This window comes from Misgurnus anguillicaudatus, chromosome 22 (assembly GCF_027580225.2).
Source record: "Misgurnus anguillicaudatus chromosome 22, ASM2758022v2, whole genome shotgun sequence".
Classification (NCBI taxonomy): Eukaryota; Metazoa; Chordata; class Actinopteri; order Cypriniformes; family Cobitidae; genus Misgurnus; species Misgurnus anguillicaudatus.
In genome coordinates, this window is record NC_073358.2 from 10,662,840 (window position 1) to 10,689,412 (window position 26,573).

At 37.5% G+C, this 26,573-nt stretch overlaps 1 protein-coding gene across 2 annotated transcripts in view; it reads left to right on the forward strand.

Annotated features, from left to right (window-relative positions):
- hip1rb (huntingtin interacting protein 1 related b) overlaps positions 1-26,573 on the forward strand; it is a 58,874-nt gene that overhangs the window by 5,472 nt on the left and 26,829 nt on the right. For both annotated transcript variants that reach the window (XM_055200891.2, XM_073860328.1), the window contains 4 exons: positions 23,141-23,204; positions 23,998-24,140; positions 25,896-25,952; positions 26,043-26,129. In XM_055200891.2, the coding sequence (XP_055056866.1) occupies positions 23,141-23,204; positions 23,998-24,140; positions 25,896-25,952; positions 26,043-26,129 (351 nt within the window). The remainder of the gene's footprint in view (positions 1-23,140; positions 23,205-23,997; positions 24,141-25,895; positions 25,953-26,042; positions 26,130-26,573) is intronic.

The following is a 26,573-nucleotide window of genomic DNA, read 5'->3' on the forward strand; positions in this document are numbered from 1 at the left end:
CTCTTGCTGTTTACTGTCATATTAGCAGAAACTTTAAAAAGAGGGCGCTTGCTCTGACCTTGTTTGAGGATGAGAGGTGCACAAACACAGGAGAGAGTGAGCGAGTGGAGTCACTGTAAACTTCCCTTACCACAACGTAAGGCCCGTCTCTCCCCTCATTTGATTGGACAATGGAAAGACGCGAATGACGTCGGGCGCTTCTCCAAACGTTCCTTCAAAGGCGCGTGCTGCGGCCGGTGACAGAAACCGCAAGGAGCTCAACGCGCATAAACATAGCTTAAACAGCGCACAAACGCTCCCTGTCCATAGAATATCATTCAAAAAAGTCGCCTGCAACTGCCATAAACGCTTTTGGTGTGATTGGCCCCTCTCATAATTCCTATTTCGCGCATGGAGCATCATATACAGTTAACTTATGTGCGATCTACCGGCATTGCCTTTGCGATCGACTGGTCGATCACGATCGACGTATAGGACACCCCTGCTTTAAGATTTCAACATCAGCTATCTAAAAGCTGACCAAACACAGCCAATGTCTAAAACAAGGGAACATTTGAACTGTCTGTGAAAATGTTATAGGCTTTTAGCCATAACATAAAACAATAAATAAATACATAAAAGCAAACACCACTGTTGTAATCACTGCTGACTTTGCTTAATGCTTACATTTTGGCAAAAAAAACCACGTAGCCAAATTCAAGTTTATTTCGGCAAAAAGTGAGTTACTCATAGCTGGACTAAATCAGGTCTATAGACGATCAAATGAATGCTATTGATATGGGTCTGTGATTGGCCAGATCAATAACAGGTTTTTATGGGTATTTATTACACGGCCTGTTGGAATGCTTGATTCTGATAGGTCAGTTGCAACTGATTTGCAGGTTTATGGCAAGCCGTTTTAACTTTTATTCGTTGTTTTGATATCAACAATTCAATTTTCACTAGTTAAAATTTAAATTTTTCACTAGTTAAAATTTAAATTTTTGATATCAGATATTACATTTCTACTAGTATCAATGGCAATTCTTGATATCAACAGTTACATTCCCACTAGTAACAATGTTAATTCTTGATATCAACAATTCAATTCTTGATATCTGTAATTGTATTTTCACTAGTGAAATGTCACCATAGGGTGCTATTCAAATTCAATTGTTGATATCAATAATTACATTTTCACTAGTAACAATGTTAATTCTTGATATCAACAATTAAATTCCTGATATCAGCAATTCAATTCTTGATATCAACAATTACATTTCCACTAGTAACAATGTTAATTGTTGATATCAATAACTTAATTGTTGATATTAAGAATTGAATTGTTGAAATCAAGACTTGAATTGTTGATATCAAGAATTAACATTGTTACTAGTGGAAATGTAATTTCTGATGTCAAGAATTGCAATTTTAACTAGTGAAAATTGAATTGTTGATATCAAGAACTCAACGAATAAAAGTTAAAATGGCTTGCCATACAGGTTTGTTATTCCCAGATCACAAGCGCTCAAAACTTGCTGCAGATAATTTTGACGGGTAGAGTTTAATGTTTCACAAAATTAAATATCTGTATTAAAACAATTTTTTGAATCACACATTATTATATTTACAAATAATTAAACCAAATTACGGGGCGGTTTCCTGGACAGGCATTAGACTAGTTTTAGACTAAAATAAATGTAAGAGCTGTTCAAACTGAAAACATTCTTGACATATCTTAAAATACATCAGTGCCCTTTGTTTTGCCTAAAAATGCACACAAGTAATGTTTTTAGTAAAGCATGTTTGTTAAAACTAGTTATATTTCCTAAATAAACTAAGGTCTAGTCCTGTCTTAAACTAATCCCTGTCTGGGAAACCACCCCAATGTGTTTGTGACATTTGAACGTCTTGTCTTATCTTAAAACCGAAAGTAAACTGGATTTCCTTGTGGAAGGTGTGTATTCATTAAATAAGCAAATAAAATATTTCAAATCAATATTTAATGTTCCTTATCGGGACAATATACAGGCAGCCGGTTGTTATCATGAAATGAGCCCCTTCAGTGTGATACAAGATCATGCTGTCGGGGCTTATTTCTGCGATAACAACCGTTTGCATGTACATTATCCCTTACTTAAAATACTTCCACGATACTTCACATCCTCTGAATTATTTTCTTTTCCTTGATAAGAATTTCTGTATAATTTTGTGATTTCAACTTTTGAACGCTACAGTATTAACAGACCACTTCAGAAGAGTTTGCACCCTGGATCCATCTTAACTTTTTACTTTACCAATGGCTTGTAAATCGAGAAATGTCACCGGGCATGAGTGTTCCTTACAGCCCATGAATTAAACAATTACCCTCTTCCCTCCATTTTTTTTATCCACCAAAGCTAACTTTTATGCACAATTGTGGCTTGCTGTGTGCCCACTGTCTATGTGGTAGAATTAGTATTAACAAATAGCATTAAACAATACATAATGTTATAATGATTCATTGTAATGGGTCTCGGGTGTTGTAGTAGGCTAATTCATTTCTCAAACTACAAAGCCTGTGTCTGTTCTTCTGCCCAGAATATGACAAACAGGTCTTGCAGCTTGGCTATAGATGTGGAGGAAGAGGTCATATGAAACAGAATAGAGAGTGTAGTTTATCTTACCCTTCAGTTTCACACAGTCGTCCTTTCTCATTCAGCAGGTCACACTGTGCCGTCCCTTTCACTGAGAACAGGAAAGACAAAACCAGACCTGGCTCAGGTTTCTATCGGTGTGCAATTGCTTTCGTATTTTGTTATTCTGGTAAATAAAACCAGGAGATAAAATGTGAGAGTTATACAGAGTGAAACAAAAGGGTTTTTTAAAGAAACAAAGTGAGATCATTGATCTTATATAGACTAAGTGGATTAGTTTATCATGGATAAAGTCACCCTTTGCGTTTTCACAAGCAAGTGCCAAAACACATTACATGATCAAACGTTGAAGATATACAGGTGCTGGTCATATAATTACAATATTATCAAATAGTTTATTTCACTAATTCCATTTAAAAAGTGAAACTTGTATATTATATTCATTCATCATTACACACAGACTGTGTGAGAGTCATGGCCAGAGGGTAGAAAATACACAGGGGCAGTAGCTTCATGCAAAAATATTTTGAGAGTTTATTGTCCCAAGTAAAAGGCAACCATATACAAAGTAGCAAAAAAAAAAAAACAGGAATACACCAAAATAGGAAAAAACAAAACAAAAAAGAAGTAATACAAAATGTAGCTAATAACGGTTGTCTCTGCATATGCCTCTCAACAATAAAATACCAGAGGTCCAAAACTGCAGTCCAAAACCAACAACTTGCATACAATATACAAACACAGCCCTCTTATACCTTGGCGACCAGCACCAATATATTTAACATGGGAGACACAAAACTAACATAATGGCCATTATACGAACTAACGAAAAAGAACTACAGTATTCACGTACTACAAATACATAACTTAACATGACTTTTAATTTCCAACATCACAAATCATCAAAAATAATTAGCAATATGCATACTGTAAGCAAACATAGTTGGCATCCTCTTTCTTGTGAATGCCAATGGTTTAGTCTGGATCGTTGTTAGGAATGGTGTAAATTAGAGCTGCGCGATTCTGTATAAAATGAGAATCACGATTCTTTTGCTTAAAATAAAGATCACGATTCTCAAGAACTTTTTTATTTTAAAGACTTACAACCCCTGAACATTAGGTTAACATTAGTTTTTACTAGTTTTTACAGGTTTTTACATTCTGCTTCTGAAAGATTCAGATAATTTAAGATAATATTTAAATTCAGTTAATGTTCACTTGAGAGTGTTTATAGTTTCGTTTAAAGAAAAAAAATTAAATATGCATTTTAAGTAGCCTAAATAAAAAACGAATACGTTTTGGGGCAGATTGCTGCCACATGGATTGACATAAAATTTATGGTAATGACTCTGAGCTATGACGGGGTTCGGGACGGCAACCAATCGGAAGACTGAAACGTTCGGCGGCAACCAATTGGAAGGCGGAAACCTCAGCTTGAGAGGATTCCAGAGAATGCATTCGAGCATCAGAGAGCAGGGCAGCCAGAGCGTTTTTTGACGCTCTCGCCGGCACGCTTAATCTTCACGCCCACTAGAACACTTGGGCCAAATACAGGAAAATGTCATGTAAGTAGTCAAGTGGACAAGTGCAAAGATAGCAAGTGTGGTTATTTGGATGTAGCCAATGTTTCCCACCGAGCTAAAAACCCGTTCAGAACGGATAAGATTGTAAATAAGATCCTCTTTTTGGCTAAAAACAACGTCAAGGTTCTTGTCAGACGTACCTGCGCATTGCTCTGCCTCACTTATTCTCTTTAGTTTCTGTTTCTTTCTGTCTAACTTCTTGGCGAAAGCATCCGCTATACCGGTGGAACGAACACGAGAACAACTGGCTTGTGCAATAATAAATGAGACGTCATCGCGGTTGCTGTTAGTGATTGCGTGTTGCCGCGAGAACTGCAGAGACTGCGTATTTCCTCCTTAAAATTATAATTACCTGAATCGTAGAAATGCTGGATTAAGATTGTTTGGCGGGTCAAATAGAGATCACGATCTATTAATGATTAATCGTCGCGCCAACTAAATTCAAAATGTACCACGCGCTATGATGTGCTTCCTGAACATTGACGGTCTGTGTGAATCAGATCTCGGCGCGTGTAGTGCGCGTCATAGGAATTTAATGAGGCTTCGAGGCAGAATTTTTGCCTTGAGGAATTTTTTGAATCGAGTAACTCGATGAATCGTTTCAGCCCTAATGTAGAATGGGATGAAGGTTGGTACATTATGTGTGAATTTTCATATTTGGGGGAATTGTTCCTTTAACCATGGCAAAAATCATTCACTCGTTCAGCTATCATGCTAAAGCTAGTCTTGCATTGCTAGACCTTAATACTAAGGTTTGGGAACATTGGCTGCTTTAAATGACCAAGGACCACCCAAAAGACCATATGACTGACACGTAAAGCAACCAATCATGTTTTGCTTTGTGCCACGCCATGTTTAGGAGCACGGAATTGTCTTAGCAATAACATCTCTAAAGTTTATAACAACAATGGCAAACACATTAAAATATCTCTTTTAGATACCACTAACTGCATCAAGCAAAACTCTTGGATGTTTTTTAAACTCTTCATGCTGTGAACCTTGCAAACTTTAAATTCAGCGTTTATTTGATCTTGATCATAAAACATATAGTCATCGATGTAATCATAACATCTTTCTTCTTCGATAAGATGGCTTTGTGTTGTTTCTAGGCGGACTGTTAAAGCAACACTAAAGAGTTTTTGCTCTTTGCTCCCCCTACAGGTTGGAAGCGGAATTGTCCATTACCACTGCCGTAAATAAATTAGCCTACTGCAGCAAAGCTGGCTCTGATTGGATTGTAGGTCTGCCGTAAAGCAAGTTTTTGTAGTTTTCACTCGAACTACAGGACCGCGACCCGGCGGTTGGAAACTTCTTTAGTGCCGTTTTGGCCGATAGAGGTCTGCAAAGCAAATGTGAAAGTGCCGTTCACCTTGTTTCGAGTGGATGAACGACTGAAACTTTTTTGGAAACGTTATTTTAAGGTAAAAAAACTCTTTAGTGTTGCTTTAAAATCGCACCCCACACATATGCTGGAAACCTGTATAATCAGAGAACGACTTGCTGAAGTGTTTTTAGTTAATTGTGTCGTATGCGTCATATGTTCAGCCAACAGTCTGAAACTATGCTAACGCAGCATTGTAATCATAAAGGGAAAGTTGATAGTTGTGCTTTGTGTTAGTGGTTTCTGTGTAGTTTCAGAAGGAACCCAGCACATTTGAGTTTTTCCCATGACCTTCACCGTCACATGTGTAATGTAGCACAGTCTGTTGTTGAATTAAGCTGATAAAGACCAGCAGTAAACTGGACACAGATGTCAGACATGTTTCCTTGTCACATCTATCACTTTAAACATGTACCTGACAGGGACCAATGTGCACACAGATGAGTTAAGATGACAGAGGAGCTGTTACTGAAGAGGTAGGTGTCTTGAATCACCTGAGGGGGAAGTGAGTGAGATACCACAGTCATAAGAGTGTCGGTTGTCTGTATCTGATCAAATGTCACTTTTACAGAGCAAATACAGACACGTCACTTTTTGTTAAAGCAGCATACAACGTCACCAATTTACACCCAATTTATGGTTTGCTAACATGCATCAGATAGGAAACATGAAGTTGTGTTTGATGGATCTCTTATCAAATAAGCCATATAATAAAGCATTGAATATACTTCAATATACATCGACCTTTTAAATAGGAGTGTACTGTGTAAACACTGTTGTTTTTTAGATCTATTATTAGTGTTGTGTAGTTACCATTAATACTATGTTTTGCTCAAGTAGAGTATAATACAAAATCAAAACCAGACAGAGAAATGCAACTTTAGATAAAGCTGGCTGCAGATTTAGCATTTATCGGTTTCTTATTCACAAACAGATTTTTTATGTTTTAACGTTGTATTTTGTGCAATTGTTTCGTTGTAGCGCCATTGTTCACAGTCAATTTTTTATACTGTAATTGTCGATTATTCATCTTGATATTGTAATTGTGATTATTATTGCCAATTAATAGATATTTCATTGAAGTTTTGAATGTTTTCTGTGAAGCAGCTGCATGGTAAATTCTAAACATCCAAAACGAAATAATATAATTTAAATAACAAATAATTATAGAAGTTTTGTTAGTAAAAAATTCAAAACGAATGGCTGAAGGATACGTCAGCTTATCAATTTTAAGATTTCTGATTCACCACTGTATTTGGTGCTAGAACATACTGACAAAATGTACAAAGACGAGCACAAATAGACAGCTGTAATTGCAGCTTTTGCCGAATATGTGATTGTTTTACTCCTTAATTGTAATTTAGTCATTTGTAATTAGTTTTTCGATTAATTGTGCATCACTAGTTCACAGTAAATTCATATTTTTATTAAAATGTAAGTATTCTAACATTGTGTTACACCGTTGTTTCATTGTTGTCCCATTGTTCACAATCGTGCAATCCTTGCTTCAGCTCATGAGCAATGCACACATCACAAACACGTACTGTATACTTTAGGGCTGTATAATCATGCGTGTTTCATCAGTAAAGCCGGTTCTGTGATTAATATTAAATTGCCATTAGCTGCTTTCAGATGGAGCGGCATTTACTACACAGAGCCGTAGTTTTACAGAGAAGCTAGGCAAAATCACGTTCATAATCGAGAAAAATCGAGTCTGATAATCTATGCGATTTTGCCTAGCTTTTCGGCTATGTGTAGTAAATGCCGCTCCATCTGAAAGCAGGTGATGGCGATTTATTACTAGTCACGGAACCCGCTTTACTGATGAAACGCGCATGAGAATCGCAGGCGATTTTTTTTTTTGCACAGCCCTAGTATACGTCCACACACAATCGCACTCCTGCTTCGGCTTTCGTATTTGAAACGCAGACGCACAAACCCGTGTCTACTTCATCCAATAAGTGATTAAGTGAGAAACAATGCATTCACATTATCATACAGCCACTAACTCATTAATAAATGAGTTTAATGGGCTTATTAGTGATCTGCGTAATTCCTATGGTGTAGCGTTGGTTTTCATATATATTATGCATCACTGTCCGTGTCGACATGCAATTACATATTCAGATTGCTAGAAGCCAGTAACCACAGACACAACTAAAGAAGCAGGCAAACCAGCTGGTAAACCCACAAATAAAGAAGTAGTAGAAGTTTGTTGTATGTTTAAAGAAGACCAGCAGTGATGGAGGTAAATAGACACTGACTTTTGTTGCAGTTTGAGTTAAAATACTTCTTACCTTGGTCCATCTTTGTTCTGTACTACTGGAGCTATCCGCCACTTTTGACACTGTCAATCACAACATCCTTCTTTCAACCCTCAAGGCTATGAGTAGGGATGGGAATTGATAAGATTCCGATTCCATTATCGATGTTGCTTAACGGTCCGATTCCTTATCGATTCTCTTATCGATTCTTATTGGGTGAGGAAATAAGTACAAATTTGTACAATTGTATTAACTCGCTTTAATATCTGTTCAGAAGACACAGAACAGAGTATACACAAATTATGTGTAGCAACCTCAGAACAAACTTAAAAGTAGGTGAGTTACTTCTTAAAGTAAAGTCTCGGGACCTATAGCCTAGGGCAGTGTTTCTCAACCAGTAAATATGTGATAGGACTAGGAATTAATAAAACAGAACTAGACTGACATAAAACATGCAACTTTTGGTCATCATGCATGCATTTGTTATTTTCTTTTGAAAAGACATGATACTGGACAAAATACAGCAAATTAACCTACCGAAATGCAGAGGCATCTACTGTGGCAAACGGATGTAAACCCTCTATCACAAACTTAGTCACTGCTCGGCAGAGGTGGACACTACTTGAGTATTTTAGTTTCATTTTCCAAGCATCTGTGCTTTATCAGAGGGTTGTCTTGGGAAAAAAATTACTTTACTTTGCTAAAAAATGTTCACTACATTCTAAAGTATAGAATCATACTGTGTATTCCTTTTATATTGCATGTTAAAACTGATTTAATACACAATTACATAAAAATTGTGTACTTTTACTTTTCTTGAGTAAAAGTACAAAAGTACTTTTTACTTAAGTAAAAGTAAAAAAAAAAGATTTTTTTAAGTACTTAACTCTTTCACCGCCAGCGTTTTTTAAAAAAGTTGCCAGCCAGCGCCAGCGTTTTTCATGATTTTCACAAAAGTTTAATGCCTTCCAGAAAATGTTCTTCTTCAAATATATAAACATACAATATACCAAATGAAAGAGCAGACCATCTGCTTTCAAACAAAAAAAAACATTTCATCCTACCTTTAGTAGTTCTTTTGTAATCAGCTTTTGAATATGGGTAGGTTTCTGCAAAAACACCACATTTTGAGCAAAAAGCAGAGATAATTCCATTTTTGTGACGGACTTTTCAAAGGGATCCCATTCAGAGCGATCTTTAAAACAGACACGGACATGCAGCAGCTTGCCAGAGGGCAATACTTCCGGTTTTAAAAAGTTGCGGAAGGGTGGATATTACCTGGTGGATAATAGCGGTATTGCGGAAAGACAGAAAATCTCGTCATTGGCGGGGAAGCGTTTTCTCTTAATTGACGAGATATCTCGTCAATGGCGGGGAAAGAGTTAAACATTAAATATAAACCAAAAACTTTATGAAATGTAGTGGAGTTAAAATTATGAGCTTTGGAATGTGTTTTCACAAAAATAAAAAATTAAAACACTGATAAAATACAAATACTTTAAAATGTACTTTTAAGTAGAAATACTTTAGTGTCCGCCTCTGCTGCTCTGTGAAAGTTGTTTATCCTCGCCTCTGTCATTTTATTCCTCCCTGCCTCTGTAAACGGAGTAGCTAGAGGTTCACGAGAGATATTTTCTGCAGCCGAGAGCCAGTCAGACTCTGGCCGTCATCAATTTGATGGACAATGACAACGGAGATTATCCGTATAGTAAAGTTTACATAATGAAATGGCGCTCACAGTAACATTAACACATTACCTTCGGCATTAATAACAGATAGCGGCCCGTTAGCTCCGCTGGTGTTTGACTCGCTGGTGTTGTTGTGTAATAGTGTATCAAACACGCGACAGTCCTGCGACCTCCTGCAACGAGACCGTATTGTTGTATGTTCGCGTGAAATATAAGTTACTGATTCAACTGTTTTAGTGTTTCACGAAGCTTCGCTCTGCCCACCACTAAATATAACCAAACTTTGGATCGTTCTGCCTCGATGCAATTTTTGCAGCGTTCTAAACCAAAACAACACAGCGCGTGTGTGACGTCATGACACATTTGCAACGAGCGGAACCGATAAGTGGAATCGTTAAGCAGGCTTGCTAACGGTTCAAAGGAATCGATTCACTGGGCACCGGTTCTTAAGAAGAACCGGTTCTCGATTCCCATCCCTATCTATGAGTGTCTCTGGTACAGCACTACTGTGGTACAAGTCTTACCTCTCAAGTAGGTCCTTAAGGGTATCCTGGAGAGGTCCTGTCTCCGAACCCCAACGTCTTAATACCGGGGTACCTCAAGGCTCAGTGCTTGGACCACTGCTCTTTTCAATATACATGACATCCCGGGGTTCTGTCATTCGAAAACATGGCTTTTCCTACCACTGCTATGTGGAAAACACACAACCCATTTGTCGTTCCACCCTGATCACCATCTCCAGCTAAATCTTGCAATTACAGGGATGCTTGTCACATTGTCTTACCCTAAGATACATCACAATCTTTCCATTCAGCTAGGTTCCTCGACCATTACTTCTCCAGGACAGATTAGCTTCTCTGAGCATGTTGCCAGCACCGCCTGCTCTTGTAACTGTTTGCATCAAATTCAAAGCTCTGCTCCTGGCCTTTAAAACCACCAACGGATTAGCACCCCCTTATCTTCACTTGCTTATACAGACTTGCGTATCTCTATTGATCCCTGCGCTCTGTCATCGAGCGACGACTTTTGGTGCCATCTCAAAAAAGGAAAAAATCACTATCACGTACCTTCTCTGGATCGGTTGCACATCGGTGGAATGATCTGCCGGTCAAGACACGATCTGCTGACTCCTAAAAACCCATCTCTTCCGCCAACACCTCACTTACTAATTCAGAGCTTAATATATTTTTCTATTTTCCACCTGTATCTTTACCTGTACATTTCTTGTGTAAAAAAAGACTAGCCCTTGGCTATGTACACTGTGTTAGACTTGGCGAGACTAGTTCTGTTGCACTTATGTATTGCTGTTCTTGTGTTGCCCTGATTGCTTCTATTGTTTACCTCATTTGTCAGTCGTTTTGGACAAAAGCGTCTGCTAAATGACTAAAATGTAAATGTCTTAAAAGTCATTACACTTTTGACGAGTCTGGGCACGAGATTAGGTGCGAGCGCACCTAAACAGCCACTCCACACAATGCTAAGTCAAACAGGCACATATTAAAATACTAGCAGATGCACTAAATGTTTTAATTGCCAAAATCGTGCAGCCCTTCTGCTGTAGATGATGCGGTTTAAAACACTTGAAATGCTGCACAGTTCCCCTTTGTATATGTACTTAGCAGCAGTTATATCAGAAATCTCTGAGACTCGTCTCGCATCAAAGCTGAGAACGAACTGACAAACGCACAATAATCCACAAAGACTCTGAACTTGACATTTCGACTTTCATGGCAACTGGATGTTACTTAAAGTGACAGCAGATTATTTGGGATTGTAAAATGGAAAGCTCTGTGTTGCAAACATGCCTAAAAAATAAATCAGTGCTTTAATCTGGTGAAAGTTTGAAATGCACTTTCAATTTTTGCTTATGAAAAAATAATTCAAATACTTCTGATGGGAAAGCTGAGATGTTTTTTGTGACAAAAAATAGGTTTGCATCTTTAAAGTAAATTTGCACATAGGTTGTTCCCAGACGTATGTGGAAGTTGCTGCTGGTTACATTGAAATAACATTTATTTTTATGACTGACAACAGAAACAGAAAATGTGTCAATGAGAACCACTTTGTACGGCATTCCTTTGTATTAAAATGTAGTACTGTATGTAAGAGTTCAAAGATTAAATGCAAGTACGAAGCGATGACATCATGAATTTGCTAATTAGGGCGTGAGAGTAAATGCAAGTACAAAGCGATTACGTCATGAATATAATTAGGGCGTGATGTAAATGCAAGTACAAAGCGATGACGTCATGAATTTGCTTATTAGGGCGTGATGTCATCCAGCGATCCCAAATTTATATTAAGACAAATAGTATTTACTGTAGATGTGTTGTTTCACGTGAGGTCAAAGTTGCAAATAGACGGCTCACAGAGTCTTCACTTTCAAGCTGGTGATCTGATATAATAGAAACAATGAATTATTTACCATCATGGTTTTGAATTCATCACCTACGTTAAACAAAGTAGGGATGGCACGTGTGGCTATGTTTAGCTAAAGTTTGTATGCAAGTTTGTACAAACTGTTGAAATGCATTCAGTCTATTTTTTTACTTTTTCTGTCGATCACCATTACATTATAAGATTTTACACTCGTTGACCATCTGTCTATGATTCAGTGCCAGTGTTTGGCAGCGCTCCTGCCCGATTACTGACAGTCCTCTCTGGGCACAGTCTGCTCTTTGTGTTGCCCCATGCTTTCATTCAGTTTCCTTCGTCCTGTAGCCGAGCATCACTATCTCACCAGCACATTAATGAACTAAAGACTGACAGCTGTTGCTTTCAGATGAATGATCGTTACTCTTTTCTCTATGAGTTTCCTGGTTTTCGTCACTCCATTTGTCACTGTGTATCCTGCGCTCTCCTCACATCTGAGTCAGTTTGCAGTCTGGCACCCTTTGGGCTCAGCATGCGAGCGCTGTCAGTAATGTCAGTTATGTAGTTAAATGCATTTAAACAAGTTTGAGAAATTGCAGCTGTCACAGAGATTTAAAACCAACAACTCTCAAGAAAACTTATTTAAGATAATTTTAAGGAGATTGCAAGTGTAGTTTACAGTGAAGTGTCTGTGTTGCATTTAAGAGTTTGTTTTAATGTGCATTTAATGATAAATGTGATATCATCGTTTGTAATGGTTCACGTTTACATTAAAGCAACACTATGTAGTTTCCATGTAAAAATGACTTACAGCTCCCTCATGTGGTTGAAAAGCGCAACAGTGCCTGGTATCAGACACTCTTCGCAGGCTGGGGGAGGGGCGGGGCTGTGTGCTCTACCCTCCACCGCCACTTTCAGAGTGTGCTTGTAGCAGCTAGGAGGCTGCTCAGGTCGCAGCAACAGTACAATTTGTCCTGTTAAAAGTTGTTCTATCACTGAAATAATTTTAGAGACATTATTTAAAGGTAAAAAACTTCATAGTGTTGCTTTAATGTTTTTTTCATAAAGGTTCATTGTAACTGTGTGAAAATGTCTGTTAAACTTATGCTGCGTTTACACCATCCGCGGTAGAGGCGGCAAGTGCGGATGATTTATGCGGCTTTCATATAGGACGCGGTGTGCGCTGCACTATGAAACACATTCATTTCAATGGCTTGCGCCGCGCGAGCGCAGTTTGTTCTTGCATCGAGCAAAGCGCGAGCGCAGCTTGTGGTCAAAGTTCAAAATAGTTTAACTTTTGCGCTGCGCTCTGTGACGATTACCCGCGCGGCCAATAGAAACGGGGCATCCAAACAAGCAAAATGGACGAAAAGCTTATACTCGGAATTCCCGGAGCTTTATAATACAAGTTTATGCTCCTACAGAGACATCGGAAGGAAAGCCGTGTCATGGGAACACGTAGCTGGCATGTCAAGTGTGTTGTAAGTCAAGTAGCTTGTAGGTAGGCAGCTTAAAGTTACGTGAAATGGAGACGGGAAACATCAGTCTCTGTATTCCTCATCGATTATTTAACGCAAATATTAAGACTGTAGTAATTTATTGAAAACCCCGCCTACTTTGGTCTGGCCATCAGAGCACAAATCGCTTGGCTGCGCACACCGCATCCTATGTGAAAGCCGCATTACATGTTAAGTCAATGCAAAGACGCGATTAGGCATCCTGCGGTGCGTTCCGCGAGAATTGAGCGTTGCCGCGGGAAACGGGCGAGTTCAAAAATCTTCGGCGGATTTCTGCGCCGCGTTAACCAATAAGGACCTTGCTGTAGTAATGACGTGATTACAGAACGTGAGCGGAGTGGCGGGTCTCAGCGGAGTCGCAGATGCCTCTCCCATGACGCAAATTTCCGCCTGAATTTCTCAAATGACTAAAATTTAATGCGCGGCTTTCATGCGAGAATGAAACGAGTGAACTCAAATGTTCAAGCGTCCAACTACGCGTGAATTGCGCATTTTACTGCTCTGCATTACAGTATCTGATCATGTGTGCAGGTACAGAAAGAAATATCATTTTGATTCAAACATTAACTATTTTTGATTCACATGTTTTCATTTTTGATATTTCTGGCGATTTTATGCCCTCCTATACTATCTGGATTGGACAAGCCTTTCTTATATTTGTGTATAGATTCTTAATATTTTTATTTATTTGTATTGTATGTGTGATATGTGGAATTTTGTTGTTTGAGCTACAGGATGCCCTAAATTTCCTTCGGGATAAGTAAAGTATCAATCAATCGATACTGTTTGTCAACACTTTACTGTTTTTGCACTGATATGAAGCAGTACTTGTGAACATGACCCCTTTAAATGATTTATTAGCTTTGTGAGAGATGCACAAAGATTCAAACTCTATTGAATACAATAATAAGTATATGATGGGTTGTAACGATACATCGATATTGACCGATACATCTATTACATCGATACATATTTCTGGCGATACAATGCATTGATGCAACGCATAAATATTGATATGATGTACCTTTATTTTGACACTCTCCACGTCGTCATTCCTTGGTGTAATGTCCATCTATGCATTTCCTGCCCAAGCACGCATTTTCGTTTATTTTCGTCTGCTAGTGTCAGCAAATGAATGCGATGCAGCAACAAAACGGTTTAGCAGCGAAAGAGACAGAAGACGTGCGTGTGTTTAGGTAAGGGGAATGTACATGTACATGTATTTTTCATGTAAAATGCAGTGTCTTCTATCTTGAACATGTTGATCAGTCGATTTCAAGAGTCCACTGCAGCACTTGTTTGATTGTTAGATCTGAAGTTGTGTGAGAGATCAAATGCTTAAGTTTAACAGCTTTTTTAACAGCTTTATATTAAATAATTTTTCCATTTAATTCGTTTTTTAACAATTACCTCTGTGATTGTCACTATTGCACATTTTGGCACAAAATACTGAAAGACTTAGACTGTTGCCATCATAAGCTTGATTTTAAGTGACATTTTGCCCCTCATTATTAATTTTTCGTTATTTAAAGAGTGTGTTTCTTGTTAGTTTGTTGTTGTTGTTGTTGTTGTTGTTCCAATTGGGGAAGAGATTGTTCTAAGAGTTTAATTAAACATTCATGTTATACATTTTGGTTGCATTTGTAAGTTATTAAAAATGCAACTGCTTAACTAGGCACGTAAAGTAAAAATATCGAGGAATTAATTGAATCGTAATTGCATCGAAGAAGGGTTTGGTGTATAAGCAAAAACTGCCGTTGGAGAAAATCGATATTGTCCGAATTTACACCCCTAGTATTAGGTATGCTCCGATCAGGATTTTTGCAGCCGATACCGATTACCGATTATTTGTTATCTTTGTGATCGGCCGAGTCACTTAAGCACATTTGTATCAAAATCGGCTTTGGTTTTACAGACAATGTTAATCAGACCCGAAGTAATTAAACTGGGACCGACCCGGACCCGACTGACCATTTAATATATAGACCTGGAACCGTACGGGTCCCAGGGCCCGGTTGCATAAAGCACCTTAAGTGTAATTCTATGTTGCAGAAAAAACCCTTTGGTTTTTTTCTGTTGCGTATCCATGGTAACAATAGTATTTTATAACGGCAATCCTGGGTCGCTTGTGAAACACTTAACGATTACCCTTACCTAAGAGAACTGTTTAAGGGATTATACCCTTAAATTATTCTCTTAGTTAAGGGGAATTTACCCCTAAAGTGTCATACCTAAGGGAAAAACTTAAGGTGCTCTATGCAACCGGTCCCAGGTCCTCCGTGGAGACTTCTAATGCATACAGCTCGGCTTAAGTTCAGAAATATAGAAGGAAACAATGTGACACGGAGTTCGCTTCGCAATGCACAATTCTTCGAGAAACAGAGAGCGTGCATCCCTTCTGCCTAATAATGAATTGTGTTAGGTGACAGTTTTACTTGTTTTCTTTTTTTAAATATTTGATACAGCTAACGATTGTGATCATTTTTCCACAATAGTGTATCGATTTTTCAATCTCTACTATCTGTATTTTAAAAAACCCATCAAATCCCTCTGTGTGCTACAAACGACCTCCTCCGCCGCTGCTGTAGTTGTCACTGTCCAGTTGTCTGATATATACGACCATTCGGCCAATGTTTCAGAAGTTAACGGAAAATGGCAAAAATTTTAAAAACACCTGCAGCTTTGGAAGCACTTTGGCTTTAAAGGGGACATTCCATGAAAATCAGACTTTTTCCATGTTTAAGTACTATAATCGGTTCCCCAGTGATCCTACCAACCCAGAAAACATGAGAAATAGCAACCCAGTAACTTGGCATTATCGGTTTCGGGCCGAAATAAAAAATCCAGCCGAAAATGAATGTCAACCGCGCCCCTCCCTTCTGTGCGCTAGCGCTTGGGTTTCACTCACGGTGATCAGTCGTCACCCACCCCTCCCCTTCGTGCTCAAGCAGGTTTCACTCACGGTCGAGCCGTTTGCACGCGTCTGCAAAGATTAAGCATGTCTTGATGTGTAAACTTTAGAGAGAGTCGCGCTAATGTGTCTCATACTGTAATCCATTAACATACATTTGGCGAATAAAGCAACGAAACACAACGTAATGTTTTTATGTGGAGCGACTGTTGCGGTGTTTGAGATTCACCCTCCTTCTCTATGTGTGCGCGCGCGTTTAAGTGCCCTTAATAGTGCACATACGAGAGAGACGCGTTTAAAAAAAAAACAAGCAAACATAAAATCTCTGTTATTGACAGGGCACATATAAACAAAATTATCTCCACAGTATTCTTTTTCTAACAAAAACATTTGTTTATGTCAGATTAACCTACTTAAGTCTGTGTCATTTTTGTTAATTTATTGTGTTATGATTCATTTAATTTGATTTCTGTACATAATGCTAATTTCAGACCTTATGTACAACTTTATTGTTTATTAGTTTTTTTTTACCCGCTTTTTGCTGATCGGAAAAATAATCTGATCTGTGCCTCAAAAACTGTAATGTGATCCAAACTGTGAGTTTTTTGATCCGTCACACACCCCTAGTTAGTACACAGTGATAGCCATAAATGCAATTGTACTAATAATTGGCCTAATAATTTCTTTCGGTGTTTCAGTTTTTCGGCCTTGGTTTGCTGTTTTCGGTTTCGGCCAAGAATTTTCATTTCGGTGCATCCCTAACTACTATTGTAAGAATGAAGCCAAAATAGCTTAAAAATGGCCTAATAACCTAATTTGAAGCCAGAGTCTGCACAGTACACTCCTAGAACGGATGTGTTAAAAACAACACATTAGTGTTGATTCTGGGACAACACACTAAATGCGTTGTCCTGGAATCCACACATCTCTGTGTTCTTATTGAAACAACACATTTTGGGGCGGTTTCCCGTACAGGGATTAGACTAGTCCTAGACTAAAATAAATGTAAGAGCTGTCCAAACTGAAAACAACTTGCACTGAGGTACCTTAAAATACATCAGTGCCCTTTGTTTTGCCTCAAAATGCACATAAGTAATGTTTTTAGTAAGGTATGTTTGTTAAAACTAGTTATATTTCCCAATTAAAAATCAGGTCTAGTCCTGGCTTAAGCTAATCCCTGTCCGGGAAATCACCCCTTTGTGTTACTTTTAACACAACATGTGTTTTATTTTAACACAAAATCAACACAAAATGACACATAATGTGTTAAAAGCTTAACGCACAAATATGTGTAAATCCTTTCTAAGCGTGTAGTAATAGTTAGATAGAGCCACGGTATCGGAACCCCACCCATTTCGTCATTTGACTAAGTTGCATGGGGTTAAATGGCTGCAATGTTGCAATTCAATTTCATATTGGTTCGGTTTGCATTCTTAAGGCAATCTTTCCAAATGAACCAGACTTGTTAATACAAGTCACTCTCTAAACGAATCGAACCAAGGGAGAAAATGCCCCAGTCTCTGAAACCAAGGCTCAGGTCTGAAAACACCCTTAAAACAAACTTATTAGATAAACAATCACTTGAAAGTACATCAACATGATATAAAAACAAAACAGAAACCATCATTGGGAAAAACTTATTTGAAGTGTAATTTGATTTTTAAATTTACATGAAGAGTGTGAGGTTTATGACCTATAATGCAGCCAGCCACCAAGGGATGCTCAAAATGTTTTAGATTCACTTTTCGGGACATGTGTGGCACCAGGGTTGCCAAGTCGGTTATTTTTCGGTATTGAGCTACTTTAATACTGTTGCCGTGTTTTTCATGTCCCCAATAATGTGATATTTAGCTCCGTGAATGAGATTTTCAGCAGATTAACCCTGCCAAAATACAAATTTTACCCTCGGAATGTGATTTTTACCAGAGAACCCTCCCTTTGAAATGTGATTGAGTTAAGCCCGATTTGTAGCCGTGTGTAGTGTAGGATAATATCATAAAAATTCTAGACTTTTTAAGCACACGTGCTAAATTGGTTGCTTTAAATGCTTATACCTTCCGTATGCAAATGTTGATTTATACCAAAATGCTTTTTTGCATAGATGTGTTTGAAACATGAAAACGTCTCGGGTTATGTATGTAACTGTTGTTCCTTAAGAAGGGAACGAGACGCTGCGTCTCCCTTGCCATACTTCATGCGTCCCTGTAACGCCGTGTTTGGCAATATTTCAGATAGCGATATACTTCCTGGCTCCCGCGTCACCCTGTCTTTGACGTTAAGCCTCACCATTCGTTTGATATACACATTCAGACGCACTTACCCCTGGAGACGTCCCCAAAGTGTTACTGCTGTGACGCAGCGAGAGTTCCCTTGAAAGGGAACTGTAACAATGTATCTTAAAAGGTAACATTGCTCTCATTTGAAATGTGTCTTCACATTTAGTCCTTGAATTTGAGGGTATTGGACCTGGAAAGTCCTTGAAAGGTCCTTGAATTTGAAGTTAACTAAAGTGTGGGAACCCTGTCTTTAGTTTTGAGTAGCAGTTGGCCAGGTTTTGTTATGAAAACCCTTTGCATGATCATTCATGGCCACTTTTGTCCTAAAAGAGATGAAATCCATATTGATTCTAAATTAAAATGTATTCTGTAGATAGTACTAATCCTGTGTGTGTTCTTCCTTTTTCTGTTGTTTATTTATTCAGATGTTTGAATGTATTATTGACCATTCTTGTGTGTCAGTAGCAGTTACTTGCTGGAGACTTTTAAGAGATTGTGTTTCTGTTCTTGTTACGAACCGATTCTGTAACGGGGCTCAACAAAAATATTTTTTAATACTGGCCCAGTCGAGCCAGTGTTTCAGGTTTTTACTGGCCCCACCAAAAAAGGTTTCAGCATGACAATTTTAAATGTAAACTCTGAAATTTCACAATACTCTCATGACTGTAAATAGTTTCAGGTATATCAGGATTAACTGTGCACAGAATGTACAACTCATGTGACAGGAATCTCCTTATGAGGAAGATAATGAACCAGTATTAATAAAACAGTGTTATTAATATGCTGTGTTTATGTCTCTTGATGCACTTAAAATTCTCTTAATTCATGCCTCTCACCATTAAGTTCAGTGGACCAGATGAAGGGTTATCTGCAACCCTTTTAGACACCATGCACATGTGCTGTCGGGTTTCTCATGAGCTTCGAGGTTTTGTTTACAGTAGTTGCTTGTTCCAGTGAAAAAGGCTCCCGACTTGTCTGCATCACCTGAAAACTGACGGCAAACTGTGCGTGAAACCTCATGACATTCCTCACAAGTTAATGTTTGCGACCCTTGATGGTAACACTGCATAAGAATGCATACAGTCAAACGGCCACAGGCAGAAAATATATTTTAGTTACTGATGGTGAAGCACTGGCCTGATCAGGCAAGTGACAATACTGGTTACTGACTCAAGCGTGTCTCTCACACCGGGCCACCGGGCAGTCTTTTATGTTGGGCCCTGAGTAAGAGAGACAATAAACCAGTAAATTATGAGCTTGAGTCTGATTCATTGAAGACAAAAATTGTTTGCTTCATGGGTTTTAGTCTGGTGTTCCTCGAAAACAGGCTTTCAGAAGTCTTATTGGAGCTGAACGACATTGTTCATCAATACATGTCAGATCAGGATGTGTGTTGTATTGTACGTACCTGTACATTGTTTGGACATTTGAAGTAACAGAGCACAAGATAAATGTGAAGTCAAGAAAGGTTGTCTGATCAGAAAAAAGCATTGTCACACAAAAGGAGACAAATTAAGCCGTGTGTGTGTGTGTGTGTGTGTGGGCGTGTGGGCGCAATGTTTTTACAGTCATAAACTGTGTCCCAATTCAAAGGCTGCGACCATCGGACGTATTCTAAGACAGCACAGCAGCTTAAGGCTAGTAAGGCCGTCCCAATTCGAAGGACTTATCAAAATGTGTCCTTATTTCTCTGTGCTGTTAAGGATGGAACAAATGAATACTTCACAGTCTAAGCTATACCAAGATTCATTGCGCGCCTGTAACAGCTCAATATAATGGCTGGATAGTTTAAAATAAACATTTAACCTTTATTAAACAAAAGTGTGAATTGAACATAAAGTTTTTTCTTGTCACTGTTTCAGTATTAAGTTGTGTTTTATAATAAATGTTATGTGTATGTTGCATATATTTCTAAGGTTGAATAATTGTATATACTGTTGGTTAGTTGAATCCACATCATCGCATCATATTTTCTTAAAAAAAATGAAGAGTTTGGTTTCAAAACGCAATAAATCAATTTTGACTAATTTCGGTGAAAATGTGTTTTCTATACCAAGAAAGTGACAAGATGAAAAACACTATTTTCTGTTACAAACTTTCACATAACATCTTTAGGTAATAAAAACATAAAAAATCTAATCCATAATTTCATTTTCAAAGATTTATTATAAAAACGAATAATATGCAATAAATCCATGACAAGTTTTGCTAAATGCTATAAATCTATTGAAACAAAATATAAATGTGCATTCATCTTTGCCATGTAATATTAATTTAGTTGACTAGTGGTATACACTGATTAAAAAAACCATAAACATTAATGGCATTAATCAAAAGACTTACTCTGTCATATTAAGAACACTGTCATTGCTGCTGTTATACTTGGGACGTCGTCACTGAACCTTTTTTAAAGCGATCAGCTGTAAAATGTTTTGATCCTGCTCGATTTTCGTTGGCTTTGCGTAGAATAATGGGGTCAATGTAGACCCCTTCACTGTTCACATCACCGGCGGTTCCCACTGCGCATGTCGGGGTCAGAAAAGCCATTACAGCAGATTGAGTTGCGTATTATTCGGTATCGTCAAAAATGCCTCCTTACGTCGTGGGCTGTGAAAATCGCACCAGGTCTTCCGTTAAGTTTTCGCGATTCCTGCAGAATCTCAAAAACAAAAAAAATACAACATCTGCGGCTGCAAGCAATTAACGTGCAGACTGGACCAATGCAAATATCAAAAAGGCTTGTGTTTGTAGTGCTCACTTCATTTGAGGCAAGTCATCATTTTTCAGCCCTGTTAGATTAAATTATAAAGCCTGGATGGTATGAACAGTTTGACCCCATGCTGCGCGTGCACCTGATAGTCATTCAATGTTTACAAACCTTGAAGGGGTCTATTAACATGACAGAAGCTTGATGCTGTTGGGAGAACAAGCAATCGGCATTTTCCGTTTCCCGAGTGCCTCTTGCGTAGGATTTTGATGTCTTACGTTTCTTTCCTGTCACTGAAAACCACCACAGGTTTAGCAATGCCTTTAAAGCAACACTATGTAGTTTCCATGTAAAAATGACTTACAGCTCCCCCATGTGGTTGAAAAGCGCAACAGTGCCTGGTATCAGACACTCTTCTGCAGGCAGGGGGAGGGGCGGGGCTGTGTGCTCTACCCTCCACCGCCACTTTCAGAGTGCGCTTGTAGCAGCTAGGAGGCTGCTCAGGTTGCAGCAACAGTACAATTTGTCCAGTTAAGAGTTGTTCTATCACTGAAATCATTTTAGAGACATTATTTAAAGGTAAAAAAAACTACATAGTGTTGCTTTAAGGTTTTTGTTTGTTTGTTGAGTACAAGATGAGGAAAACTAGGATTCTGTGTATTCAATGCGCCCTCATTATTGTTTACAATGCGTGGAATGGTGCGTTGTGATTTGTTGAGCGGATTTATTGCATTCTGCAAAAAAAGGAGTGGTATTTATTATGTATTGGGAAAAAAGAGAGAAAACATGACAGAATAACACAGCAGATATTGGATTTTGCGTAAAATTAGGAAAATATTTTTAATACTGACCAGATACAATACTGATTTTGGTGGTAACTAATTTAAAAACAAAAAATGGCGTTTATCGCGTTTTGAACCAAACTCTTCAAATTAATTTTTTTCTGATTACATATTTATTTTAAAAAGTCAGAAATGTCTTGCTGTGTCCTGCTGACAGGCGAAGTGGGCGTGTACAGCAGCTGACACAAATTATGGATCCTCCGAAGGCTAGACCGTCTCATGTCAGTTTTTTCCTTTGTGTGTAAAGCTGCTTTGAAAAAAAGCTCTATGGGAAATCCCATGCAATTGTCAACCTTATTATTAAAAATAAAGTTTTTACTCAAAGGTTTTAATCATTCTGATATCTCAGATGTCAATATTTGGTTAAAATACCCATGCAAATCTCTGGTAAAGTGTTTTAAAAATTTTACAATAATGAAGAAATGTCACATTATAATGTGGTTTCTTAATCATAAATGTGCACACAAAATAATATAAATACTCCATTTGTTGGGTATTATTGGTTGTGGAATGTGCATTTTAATTGACAGATTTTCTTCAAAGTATGTTGTCTTCCCCGAAAACTTTCCTCCTGTGGCTTATTGATCTTACGCTCTAAAAAATGCTAGGTTATTTTCAACCCAGTGTTAGGTCAAAAATATCTAAACCCAAACCATTGGGTTGTAATTAACATTATTGGGGGTTGTTTTACCCCACGGTTGGGTCAAATAAACAATAAAAAAAAAGAATTTATCCCAGCAATTGTGTTGCCCCTTTTTGACCCAACCCTGGATTAAGAATAACCGGACATATAATTTGTGTTGGGACAAGAGACCTTGGGCAAAAACCATCACTAACAGGAAAGTGATGCACACTACAAATCTTTAAGAAATAATTAAAATATCTTAGCTTTGAGTCACCGGCAGTACAATGATGTTACAGTCTTGTGTACAGTTGTGTACTGACCCAGTATTTCTGTTTGTTTCTTGTGCTTCTCTCCATAGCTCAGCAGTATCAGTAAGGCCATCAATTCAACAGAAAGCCCACTGAAGGAGAAACATGCACGCAGTATCCTTAATGCTTTAACAAGGACACATTCAGGTTTATTTACTTTCTTTTACTCAATCAGGTAGACTCATCTAAACTGTTGGTAAGTGGTTTAAAAAGAAACTGGTAGAACCTGTTTGCAATAAAGACTTGAGGTCTAAATAAAACCATGACACATTACAAAAATATTGACTAATGAATAAATTATGTTAATGAATATTATTTCATCACTGCATGTGAAGAACCTTTTGTAGCAGCTTTATTTTTAAAAATACATTACTAATAATAGTATTAGCAATACTATTGCATGTCTGGATGATATAAAATAGTCAAAATTAATCTGTTTGCCATCTTAACAAGCAAAGTGATTAAAAAACCTTTAATGTCTCAATTTTTGACTAATTGTTAGTGCTGGGCAAAGATTAATCGCATACAAAATAAAAGTGATTTTTTGCATATTATATAAGTGTGCTGTGTGTAATTATTATGTAAACTGTATATAAATACATACACATTCATGGATGTATTTAAGAAAAATTTACATGTGTATATGTATATTTATTTATATTTTTATATATTCTATATGATATATAAATAAATAAAAGTCATATATTAACAAAAAATGTTGTGGTTGAATATACATAATAATTACACACAGTACACACACATATGGTATGTAGGAAATTACTTTTGTTTTGTATGGGATTGATCTTTGCCTAGCACTAGTAAAAATACATAAAAAGAGAGCATTTGATGGAATATATATTGTGATAATCAATTGTGTGTAAAGTATTTCCTTTAGCGACTTGTTCAGGAATTATTTTGGGGACACACAGAGAGAAGGGGGCTCACACTTTCTGGTCATACGCCATCGGTTTGCCCTTGTCCAGTAATGCCATCGTCAGCTGGAAGTTCGGCCACGTATTACACAAAATCCTGCGCGACGGGCATCGCAATGTAAGCATGCTTATGTTTCAATATCCAATACTTTGATCTAATGCATTTTCTGTTTTACTTCTGTCCTTCATCAAACCCTTCATATGTGATATGTGAAGAGTTCAGATGCAAAACCCTCTAAGTGCGTCTAACATTCAGTAATTTGAAATGCCTTATTTCCATAGATGTCACTTTATTCATTTCATTGGTATTTAACAAACTTGACTTTCGCTGCAAAACCCTCTAAGTGCATGCAAGCTTTTTTTGGCAAAAATTCAATACAGTTGCAAAATCACTAAAGATGCAACTAGAAACATTGCAAATGATGAAAATGAAGCACATATGTGATCCATGTCACTGCCAAATATGGGTTGTATTCAGGTTCAAGAACTCACAAGGGACCCAAGCTTAAATGTGAGTCCATTTTCTTCCATGCACTTAGAGGACTTTGCTGAAAAACGTATTCTTCTTAAAAAGTGTTATTTCTGAATAGCCTGAGACTGTGATTAAGCAGATTTCATTTTAGACGAAATTGGTGTTTTACAGGCTTTTGCATCTGAGCTGTGATCTCTTGTATACAGATAAAATAGTTTGGTTTCACTTTGTGTCACCTGGTCAGTTTTTCAATTCGAGGCAATTCAATTCTAGCACCAAGGTTGTTCCTCATAGTTTTGTTTGACTCTGCGTTGAACAGCAGGCATGCATTAGTGGGTGAAGTTCTGGTATTATGACAGTGAAAGAGGATAAAAAAATGTTAGTCTTCCTGGCTAGACTAGAGATACAATTTTCAGTGACGTGGCAGACAAAAGAGGTAACCAGTCACTGAGATTATCTCCACTGAAAACTGATTCACCCACCCATTCAAATCAAACCATAGTTCACTTACAAGCCATTGTGCTTTAAACCAGTTCTTTACATGCCATTAAAGGGCAGGGTTATGGTTAATAGATACAATAATAAACTAATTTCACTTTTTGCTCAGGACAGATTGATTCATAGATATCTACACTGCTTAGCAAATTTATTAGACCAGCATCTTAATGTACCTCTTGCTCAATGTTGAGGTGTTTTCCTTTGAAGTTCATAATAGAAAAATAAGTATTAATGCTACACTTCATTTATTTCTGACTTCTGAACCGCCTCAAATTTTAAAAATATATTTATATAATTTAATTTCATATAAAAAAACTCAGAGCAGAATTGAAATACAGTGATTTACTCTTTTATAAAAATATGTTAACCACCTATGCCTGTATTTCTTCATATTTGGTGAACCTAGTGAATGTTTTTAGGGACTGTCCCTACTTTAAAGGGCACATATTATGCAAAATCCACTTTTCATTAAGGTAATGTTTTCATTACCATAATTTCCGCCCTCAGCGAGTTGTACGCTGTCTGCCATATATCAATAGTGAGATATTATTGTCTCAGACTGTATTCAGAGTAATCAGATCTATTTATTTCAACAAAAAGGTGCAAAAACTGTCTGTTGGTATGGGAGTGAGGAGCTGTAGTTTATTTGCATTTAAAGGTACAGAGACGAAAACTGTGTTTTTGCTCCCACCCAAATAGGGGCATTTTGGATATGCTATAATAAATAACCTGTGGGGTATTTTGAGCTGAAACTTCACAGATATATTCTGGGCACACCTGAGACATATTACATCTTGTAAAAATGGCGTAAAAGGTGCCCTTTAATAAATTATACCATATACAGTCCTGAATGTGTGGTTTGGAGCAAACAATGTTGTTCATCATTTAATTTTTTCTCCTCAGTGCTTACAAGACTGCATGAGACACTACAGTAACATCGCCGAAACAGGGTTACTCTGGGTAAGTCGAAGTTTATTTACACACATATTTTTTGTTATGCAAGTCCCATTATCCTTATATATTTTTTATTTGATGCATTTTTATCTTTAGAATAACATACGAGACAGACATGGCTATGGACAGCTGGTTTCATTACATTGCAAGCTTCTCTGTACCAAAATGGAGTTTCACACTAAGGTAAATCATTAAATCTCTGATGTTGAGTATTTTAATGTATTTTAATGTGTTTCTGTATATAAAACAGATGAAACTTAATCATAGATAACAATTTCCTATGGAAAAACTTACTGTGCATTTTCAGTATCTGTAGTAGGGGAGACCGGGGCACAACCTAACGCTTTTTGGTTTTGGCTCAATCATTCAAAAAATATTTGAGTTTGATTAATTATATTTTTACACTAGTAACACACACATCTCTGCTACAATAAGCATTTGAAGTTTGTTTCTAGTACTTACCATTCTTAGACAATTACACCAAACGTGACAGAAGTGCAAACGTTACAACTTACCCCCATAGGTGGGGTTAATTTATAACAGGCAGGGGGTTAGTTCTAAAACTTGCTAAAAATTAAGTTTGCGGGCAAATATTTCAATACTATTTTGTCTATATACTTGTATATA